This window comes from Henckelia pumila, chromosome 4 (assembly GCF_033568475.1).
Source record: "Henckelia pumila isolate YLH828 chromosome 4, ASM3356847v2, whole genome shotgun sequence".
Classification (NCBI taxonomy): Eukaryota; Viridiplantae; Streptophyta; class Magnoliopsida; order Lamiales; family Gesneriaceae; genus Henckelia; species Henckelia pumila.
Genome location: NC_133123.1, coordinates 231,298,153 through 231,308,848, shown reverse-complemented (window position 1 = coordinate 231,308,848; position 10,696 = coordinate 231,298,153). Strand labels below are relative to the sequence as shown.

General features: G+C 26.7%; 1 protein-coding gene across 1 annotated transcript; it reads left to right on the top strand.

Moving 5' to 3' along the window:
• The first annotated feature begins 203 nt into the window (after positions 1–203).
• On the top strand, positions 204–1,725 carry LOC140867182 (uncharacterized). Its single transcript, XM_073272257.1, has one exon. The coding sequence runs from the start codon at positions 522–524 to the stop codon at positions 1,260–1,262; it is 741 nt and encodes a 246-aa protein (XP_073128358.1). The 5' UTR covers positions 204–521; the 3' UTR covers positions 1,263–1,725.
• The last annotated feature ends 8,971 nt before the right edge of the window (positions 1,726–10,696 follow it).

Here is a 10,696-nt window from a genome sequence, read left to right as displayed (position 1 = left end):
TTTTTTCACTCCATCTATAGATGTCAAATTTTGTGACACGGTATCTGAGATTGTATCATTTGTAAACAAATATATACATGCTTTGGAATTTCCAATATTATTAAACTTTTTCCTTAAAACAAAATTTTTGAGGTAGTACAGTTAAAGAGCACGGTTTGAAGTATTTAGTGGCTTGTGGTGACAAGATATTGCGGTCCTATCAGACACAAGGCCGTCCACATGAAATAAGAGTCATTCTCGTTTATGATTTCATCAAATTGATAATTTTTCTCTCTTTTAGTGACACTTTCTTGCTTTTTCAGCCCATTGTTTTTAATCAGAAAGCTGCAAAATCAGTACTGCTTCTTGACTCCATCTCAGAATCTTTCACTCCTCAACTTCTGGCTTGGATTCAAGAGAATGGGGTGATTGATGCAAATCAACTTCCAAGTAAAGATTCTCTTCCCTTTTCCAAAAGTTGGATTTTTTATTTTGATTTTTCAAGAAATGGTGCCATAAACTCATAGCCTTATCTGAAGATCATGAAATCCTTGAGTGGAGTGGGGCTCGGTTTGAGCCTGGTTTTTGGGTGTCTTTTAGTTGCTTTAATGGGGGAGCTCTACTATCTCCTATGGTGGAAAAGGAGGAGGCTTAATGGTAACCAAATCCCACCAAGAAAAAGCTCCTCCTCCTCCTCTTACATGCTTTGCTGTTGGATCAAGCCAACTCAAGAATTGTGCTCTTCCTCCATTCTTGTGCACGAGCCACAAGCAAATCCCAGCAAAGATTTCGTTGGTTTCGCCCCTTTTGGTGAAGGAAGCTTGGAGAATTTCTCAGGCCCGCCGAGATTTCTCTTCACAATCGCAGAAGAAACGAAAGAGGACTTGGAATCCGAAGATGGGATCATCAGGAACAGCAAGAATTCGACGAGCAGAGCGAGTTTGGGCGATTTCCTTCACATCTTGGAGACCCCATTCTTGACCCCTATTGCCTCTTCCCCCTACTTCACCCCTCCCTTGACCCCATCAAACACCTACGATCAGCACACTTTTGGCCCATTTTTCGAGTCGAAAAGCGATGCGGCTTTCAACAAGTTGAGAGCTTCCCCACCTCCCAAGTTCAAGTTCTTGAGGGATGCTGAGGAAAAACTCGTTCGTAGAGGCAAATTGTTGGGAGAAATCGAAAAGGGTCAACAGTCTGTTGGTTCATCTTCAGTGTGCCACAAAGATGAGGAAAATGGATCTTTCATCACTATAATTGTTGCTAATGATCAAGAAATATGAAGCGCAACAGCAGCAAGCAGGGCTAGTTGTTAATTCAAATTATGTATATAAATTTTGGAAGTATAAGTGTTAACACGAAGTTCTTAAATGGACTAAATTTTTGGGTCCATTCTACTGTTTATGCTCTTCTTTGTTGCTTAATCTGGCTTCTTCAGTCAGAGTTGCAACACTAGATTTCGTATGTTCCATTCTAACGAGTTACAAATTGGTGCAAATACTGAGATTCTAGCAGATGGTTGTATGATTCAAGTAACTTTAGCGTAAACTATAGTTTTTGGTAGAAGGAACAAATTTCTGCCTCGTATTAAACTTTTTAGTTCTTTTACTTTTGTCTTTTCATTTTATTAGTATAAATGCGATGTGAGGAAGTGTATTTAAGAGACTACTTGCGCCATGGAATAAATGGGACAGCTAGGAAGAAGAAGAAGCATGGCAAATGGTTGGCTTCGCTACTTTATTAAAGAGCAGGAATGCGTAGATGCATTTTGTGTAGGTGTAAACTTGTATTTTGTGTATGTGTAATTTGTGCTTCTAGAAGTATTTGTGACGATAACCTCTCATTATTATTTATGATATCCATTGCAATCTGTAAAACCAAAAGGGATCACAAAATTAGATTTGTGACATAATATGTTTTCATCACTTGTGTTGGCAAGATCCAAGAAAGATGGATTCGTGGGACCTAATCGACAATGAAATATTTTAAATAAAAATTCATGATTTAGGCTAGTGAAAATTGTTTCAATCATAAGTTAATATTTTTTAAAATATATATATAGTAAAAGTAAGTTATTTTTTGAAAGAGACGATTTTGCCCTTTTTCTGAACAAAGAAGAAGGAAAATGGGTGCCCGTGATTGATTCGTGCATGCACCTTCTTAAACAATCATTTGGTTGTCGCATTAGCTTTGCCATCGCATGTGTGTCTTCTCTGTCTATTTTGCATAACCTGTGAAGCCCATTGTTTTTGAAATTTATGCCACAAAACCACACATACAAAAATATGTTTGTTTACTTCGACTTGTGAATTATTAGGCATCGGGGAAAACCCCAAACAACATAAAATTCCTTAGATAAAAATAAAATTAAGGGATATTTAGATTATTTTGTTTGTTTGTTTGTTTTAATCAGACAAAAAAACCCAGTATAAATTGGGTCAATGCTATGAGCCTATGATCCAACGGTCTAGGTGGATCTTTTGACCATCCATGAGCACGAAGCCCACACATTATTTTGTGTGGGCTCCATGCCCATGGATGATAAATGTTAATGTAAATCAACTATAAATTGGCCTTATAAATTGGGCAAAACAAGCCTATTTGTTAAAATATAGAGTTTTAATTATTTTAAATTTCACAAAATCGTCTAAAAGAATAATTTATTGACAAATATTTCTTATTCGACTCAATTTTAAAAAAAATATTATTTTTTATATAAAAAGAAACATGTCTCACAAATATAGTCTATATATCTCGCAAAATAGATCTATAAAACCATATCTAAAAGTCTTTACATTTTTAATTTATATGAAGGTTACAATTTACACATGTTTTTTTAATATATATTTAACATCATATTCTCAAATTACTAAAAAAGTACCGTGGTGCTCTCCTTTTCGTTGGAACCATGTGTCGTCATTCATCAAAAGGATTTAAAGGTACTGGGCCCCAACGAAAGTTAAGATGTGATGATGACAACTTTACGCCTAATTAAATACCTGAGACGATTGTTTTAAAAAGTGGTGCCAAGACCCGCTTAGACGGTAGACTGTTGCTAGCCCAACGTCCGCTTTCTTGTCAGACTATGCCATGCCTCGTCCCGCTTAGGCGGTAGACTGTTGCCCAACAACCTCTTTTTTGTTAGACTATGCCTCTAAACATCATCCGCCTAATAGCCCGCCTAATCTCCTGCTTAGGCTTGGACGCCGCCTATGCTGGCAGAAATCCGCCTAGACGGTTATTTTCATTAAAAAAGTTTAAAATCAAAAACTAAAAAAAATAAGCGACGTAAAAAACAAACACAAAAGGAACGAATAAGCGCAGAAAAAAAGTCAAGCAAAAAATTAGATCTCATATTACATATGAAGACTTGATATATATTAATATAATAGAAATTGAGGCACGTTCATTGCACGTGAAAAACATATGTTGGAGTAATTAAAAAAAGAAAAAAATTAACACAAAAACTCCTATGAGACAGACGATCTTACGAATCAATTTTGTGAGAGGAAATTCTTGTTTGAGACACCCATAAAAAAATATTAATTTCTAGGTCAAAAGTATTATTTTTTATAAAAAAATCTGAGCAAGGTTGATACGGCTAAAAAATTTCCAGAACAAAACATATTGAAATCAGACATCACTTTATTTGAGATCGTGTTATGAAGAATGAATTTCAGCTTGAATATATTTCAACTGATCAACAAGTGGCAAACATCTTAACTAATCCACTACCTTAGCTAAGTTTGCATACTTATTGGTTTAGTTGATTTAAATTGATTACGCAATGACTCAGGAAAAATGAAAATTGGAACTGATAAGATAATTGTTAGCCTAATTTTGAAATTCCATCTAGTATAGCTCAGTCTGAAACTCAAGCTGGTACAACTCGATTTTGAACTCAAGCTGATACAATTCAATTTTGAAATCAAGTTGGTACATTTTAACTTTTTAAAACTTAGTCTAATCTTATCCAATAGTTTCGAATTAATTAACATTCACTTTGAAAATATTAATGCACAATGAAATTGTCAAAATTAGTTACTCTTTTTAAATTTTATTTATTTTCATTTATGCACTATTTTTTACTACTTTTTTTAAACCGCCCTTTAACTTTTAAAATTTTAAATGTATTTCACGTGGACCACCGAGTTTATCTAAGAGACTGTATATATACTAAATATTTTTAACTCAATCTCTTATTCTTGTTGTTCTTCACCGCATTTGGAATTTTTGTTCTTACAAATTTTCTATCTGGTTTAAGTCTTTCATGTTTTTCGTTTCACAAATTTATGTTGCAACCATGTCTCCAATCGCCCAAAACATTCTTCAAGTCGACTTTCACACTGTTTATGAGTTATGAACTACCTTCCTAGTGTGTGTATACACACACACACATATGACCAACCTATTTCAAGTATACATGAGGAGTCATATGGACTGATTTCCAATTCATATGGACTGATATTTGAATATTTTTAGTTCACATAGACTGATTTTTTATTGGTTTTGACTGATTTTTAGTTTATATATATCGACTGATATCAATCGAGTACACTGAGTTTGACTTATTTTGAAGAAATGTCAACTCGTATCGACTGCTTTTCACTTCATATTGACCTATGTCAACTGACTTATAATTATTTATATATATAGATGTTCCGATCTCTATAAGCATCTGGACTGTGAAAATTTCTTAGTTTTTGCAACCAGATCTATAAGGCTATAAGCAGGCATTGCCCAAATTTTTTCAAGCCGTGAATGTCACAAATGATATAGTATAAAACTCTATCGATGGGGTTCAGTCTCCATCACGAAGGATTCATTCACCTAGGGGTTTGCTCTGCCCTCACCTGGACTCACTTACTTCTCCCAAATTTCTGGAAAACTTCGAGAAGAAATAAAGTCGATAGACTCCATAATAAATGTTCTTATCAAATCATCATGCACGAAGAAAGACATAAAGATGGAGTACAAACTTCTTGTTGATATTGTAGCAAATGCTCTTCTTGCTAAAACATGTTCGTTTGATAACACATTGATTATATAATAATGAATTATTATTATTAGTATTCCACTTAATTGTTCATAGGTGAAATATTATATAATCAAATAAAATAAATTTGAACGCATGATAAAAAAAAGATGTTAAAAATAGTAATAGTATTTTTACTTTATTATTTGAAAAAGTGAATGGTATAATTTTGAAATAAATGAGTTAATTGAAGAGTCAAATGAATAAATAATTTATAAAACAAATTGATTATATAATAATGAAAAGGGTAACCATGTACTTGTTCATAGGAGAAATATTATATAATCGAATATAAAATAAATTAGAACACGTGGTAAAAAAAAGATGTTAAAAATAGTAATAGTATTTTTACTTTTTTATTTGAAAAAGTGAATAGTATAAATTTGAAATAAATGAGTTAATTGAAGAGTCAAATGAATAAATAATTAAAATAAACACATTGATTATATAATAATGAAAAGGGTAACCATGTAAATTCACAATTGAACTCACATATTTATATATGTAATAAATATATTTTATTTGAAAAAGTGAATGGTATAATTTTGAAATAAATGAGTTAATTGAAGAGTCAAATGAATAAATAATTAAAAAAACAAATTTATTATATAATAATGAAAAGGGTAACCATGTACTTGTTCATAGGAGAAATATTATATAATCGAATATAAAATAAATTAGAACAATGGTAAAAAAGATGTTAAAAATAGTAATAGGATTTTTACTTTTTTATTTGAAAAAGTGAATATTATAAATTTGAAATAAATGAGTTGATTGAAGAGTCAAATAAATAAATAATTAAAAAAAACACATTGATTATATAATAATGAAAAGGGTAACCATGTAAATTCACAATAGAACTCACATATTTATATATGTAATAGATAATAGATTTTATTTGAAAAACTGAATGGTATAATTTTGAAATAAACGAGTTAATTGAAGAGTCAAATGAATAAATAATTAAAAAACAAATTTATTATATAATAATGAAAGGATAACTATGTACTTGTTCATAGAAGAAATATTATATAATCAAATATAAAATAAATTAGAACACATGGTAAAAAAAGATGTTAAAAATAGTAATAGTATTTTTACTTTTTTATTTGAAAAAGTGAATAGTATAAATTTGAAATAAATGAGTTAATTGAAGATTCAAATGAATAAATAATTAAAAAAACACATTGATTATATAATAATGAAAAGGGTAACCATGTAAATTCACAATTGAAGTTAATTGAAGAGTCAAATGAATAAATAATTAAAAAAACACATTGATTATATAATCAAATAAAATAAATTTGAACGCATGATAAAAAAAAGATGTTAAAAATAGTAATAGTATTTTTACTTTATTATTTGAAAAAGTGAATGGTATAATTTTGAAATAAATGAGTTAATTGAAGAGTCAAATGAATAAATAATTTATAAAACAAATTGATTATATAATAATGAAAAGGGTAACCATGTACTTGTTCATAGGAGAAATATTATATAATCGAATATAAAATAAATTAGAACACGTGGTAAAAAAAAGATGTTAAAAATAGTAATAGTATTTTTACTTTTTTATTTGAAAAAGTGAATAGTATAAATTTGAAATAAATGAGTTAATTGAAGAGTCAAATGAATAAATAATTAAAATAAACACATTGATTATATAATAATGAAAAGGGTAACCATGTAAATTCACAATTGAACTCACATATTTATATATGTAATAAATATATTTTATTTGAAAAAGTGAATGGTATAATTTTGAAATAAATGAGTTAATTGAAGAGTCAAATGAATAAATAATTAAAAAAACAAATTTATTATATAATAATGAAAAGGGTAACCATGTACTTGTTCATAGGAGAAATATTATATAATCGAATATAAAATAAATTAGAACAATGGTAAAAAAGATGTTAAAAATAGTAATAGGATTTTTACTTTTTTATTTGAAAAAGTGAATATTATAAATTTGAAATAAATGAGTTGATTGAAGAGTCAAATAAATAAATAATTAAAAAAAACACATTGATTATAATAATGAAAAGGGTAACCATGTAAATTCACAATAGAACTCACATATTTATATATGTAATAGATAATAGATTTTATTTGAAAAACTGAATGGTATAATTTTGAAATAAACGAGTTAATTGAAGAGTCAAATGAATAAATAATTAAAAAACAAATTTATTATATAATAATGAAAGGATAACTATGTACTTGTTCATAGAAGAAATATTATATAATCAAATATAAAATAAATTAGAACACATGGTAAAAAAAGATGTTAAAAATAGTAATAGTATTTTTACTTTTTTATTTGAAAAAGTGAATAGTATAAATTTGAAATAAATGAGTTAATTGAAGATTCAAATGAATAAATAATTAAAAAAACACATTGATTATATAATAATGAAAAGGGTAACCATGTAAATTCACAATTGAAGTTAATTGAAGAGTCAAATGAATAAATAATTAAAAAAACACATTGATTATATAATCAAATAAAATAAATCGAATAAAATAAAAAAAAAGATGTTAAAAATAGTAATAGTATTTTTACTTTATTATTTGAAAAAGTGAATGGTATAATTTTGAAATAAATGAGTTAATTGAAGAGTCAAATGAATAAATAATTTATAAAACAAATTGATTATATAATAATGAAAAGGGTAACCATGTACTTGTTCATAGGAGAAATATTATATAATCGAATATAAAATAAATTAGAACACGTGGTAAAAAAAAGATGTTAAAAATAGTAATAGTATTTTTACTTTTTTATTTGAAAAAGTGAATAGTATAAATTTGAAATAAATGAGTTAATTGAAGAGTCAAATGAATAAATAATTAAAATAAACACATTGATTATATAATAATGAAAAGGGTAACCATGTAAATTCACAATTGAACCTCACATATTTATATATGTAATAAATATATTTTATTTGAAAAAGTGAATGGTATAATTTTGAAATAAATGAGTTAATTGAAGAGTCAAATGAATAAATAATTAAAAAAACAAATTTATTATATAATAATGAAAAGGGTAACCATGTACTTGTTCATAGGAGAAATATTATATAATCGAATATAAAATAAATTAGAACAATGGTAAAAAAGATGTTAAAAATAGTAATAGGATTTTTACTTTTTTATTTGAAAAAGTGAATATTATAAATTTGAAATAAATGAGTTGATTGAAGAGTCAAATAAATAAATAATTAAAAAAAACACATTGATTATATAATAATGAAAAGGGTAACCATGTAAATTCACAATAGAACTCACATATTTATATATGTAATAGATAATAGATTTTATTTGAAAAACTGAATGGTATAATTTTGAAATAAACGAGTTAATTGAAGAGTCAAATGAATAAATAATTAAAAAACAAATTTATTATATAATAATGAAAGGATAACTATGTACTTGTTCATAGAAGAAATATTATATAATCAAATATAAAATAAATTAGAACACATGGTAAAAAAAGATGTTAAAAATAGTAATAGTATTTTTACTTTTTTATTTGAAAAAGTGAATAGTATAAATTTGAAATAAATGAGTTAATTGAAGATTCAAATGAATAAATAATTAAAAAAACACATTGATTATATAATAATGAAAATGGTAACCATGTAAATTCACAATTGAAGTTAATTGAAGAGTCAAATGAATAAATAATTAAAAAAACACATTGATTATATAATAATAAAAAGGGTAACCATGTAAATTCACAATTGAACTCACATATTTATATATGTAATAGATAATAGATAATAGATATATAATAGATTTTATTTGAAAAAGTGAATGGTATAATTTTGAAATAAATGAGTTAATTGAAGAGTCAAATGAATAAATAATTTATAAAACAAATTGATTATATAATAATGAAAAGGGTAACCATGTACTTGTTCATAGGAGAAATATTATATAATCGAATATAAAATAAATTAGAACACATGGTAAAAAAAGATGTTAAAAATAGTAATAGTATTTTTACTTTTTTTATTTGAAAAAGTGAATAGTATAAATTTGAAATAAATGAGTGAATTGAAGAGTCAAATGAATAAATAATTAAAAAAAACACATTGATTATATAATAATGAAAAGGGTAACCATGTAAATTCACAATTGAACTCACATATTTATAGATGTAATAGATTTGAAAAAGTGAATAGTATAAATTTGAAATAAATGAGTGAATTGAAAAGTCAAATGAATAAATAATTAAAAAAAAACACATTGATTATATAATAATGAAAAGGGTAACCATGTAAATTCACAATTGAACTCACATATTTATAGATGTAATAGATAATAGATCTTTTTTGAAAAAGTGAATGGTATAATATTGAAATAAATGAGTTAATTGAAGAGTCAAATGAATAAATAATTAAAAAAACAAATTTATTATATAATAATGAAAAGGGTAACCATGTACATTTTCATAGGAAAAATATTATATAATCGAATATAAAATAAATTAAAACACATGGTAAAAAAAGATGTTAAAAAGAGTAATAGGATTTTTACTTTTTTATTTGAAAAAGTGAATAGTATAAATTTGAAATAAATAAGTTAATTGAAGAGTCAAATGAATAAATAATAAAAAAAAACATATTGATTATATAATAATAAAAAGGATAACCATGTAAATTCACAATTTTCATAGGAGAAATATTATATAATCGAATATAAAATAAATTAAAACACATGTTAAAAAAAGATGTTAAAAAAAGTAAAATGATTTTTACTTTTTTATTTGAAAAAGTAAATAGTATAAATTTGAAATAAATGAATTAATTGAAAAGTCAAATGAATAAATAATTAAAAAAAACACATTGATTATATAATAATAAAAATTGTAACCATGTAAATTCATAATTGAACTCGCATATTTATATATGTAATAGATAGATATGGTGTTGATATTATTGTTATATATGTTGTTGATATTATTGTTATTATTAAAATTTTACGAGAATTTCGTAAAAAAACTGAAATTCGAAAGACGTAAAAATTATATTTTATAGTAAAACTCATGAATATCCCATGAAATTTATTATTTAAGTTTTAAAAAAAACCGGGCTTAAAAAAAATCGTATAGGCCCCATCTAGACGATCGCCTAGGCGGCTAGGCACTAGCTGATGAGTCGCCGTCCACCTAACGCAATATTGCCTGAGACTTAGGCAATTTAAAAATAAAATAAAATCGATATGCGATTGCCTAGGCGGCTAGGCACTAGCCGGTCAGTCGTCGTCCACCTACTGCCTAGCGTTTTTTGGAACATTACCTAAGACTTTGGCAATTTAAAAAATAAAATAAAATCGATACAGCAAAATCAGATGGGAAAAAAATCACATGGGAGGCAAAAACTTGAACTGAACAGTTGGAAGTAAACATAAGAGCACGCGTCTCATGATATGTCTTACGCATTAAAATAATAAAAAAATTAATATTTTTGACATAAAAAAATATATTTTATCACAATAACTCAATCAAGAGATGTCTCACAAAATTTACCAATCACATCGTCCTCAAATTAGTTTTTGTAACTAAATAACATGTTTGTAATAAAACAAGTACAAATTAGAAATAAATACACCAATCTCACATTTGAAGATAAATATGTAAGCAAATGAGATATTTTAGGCAAGTAAGTTGAT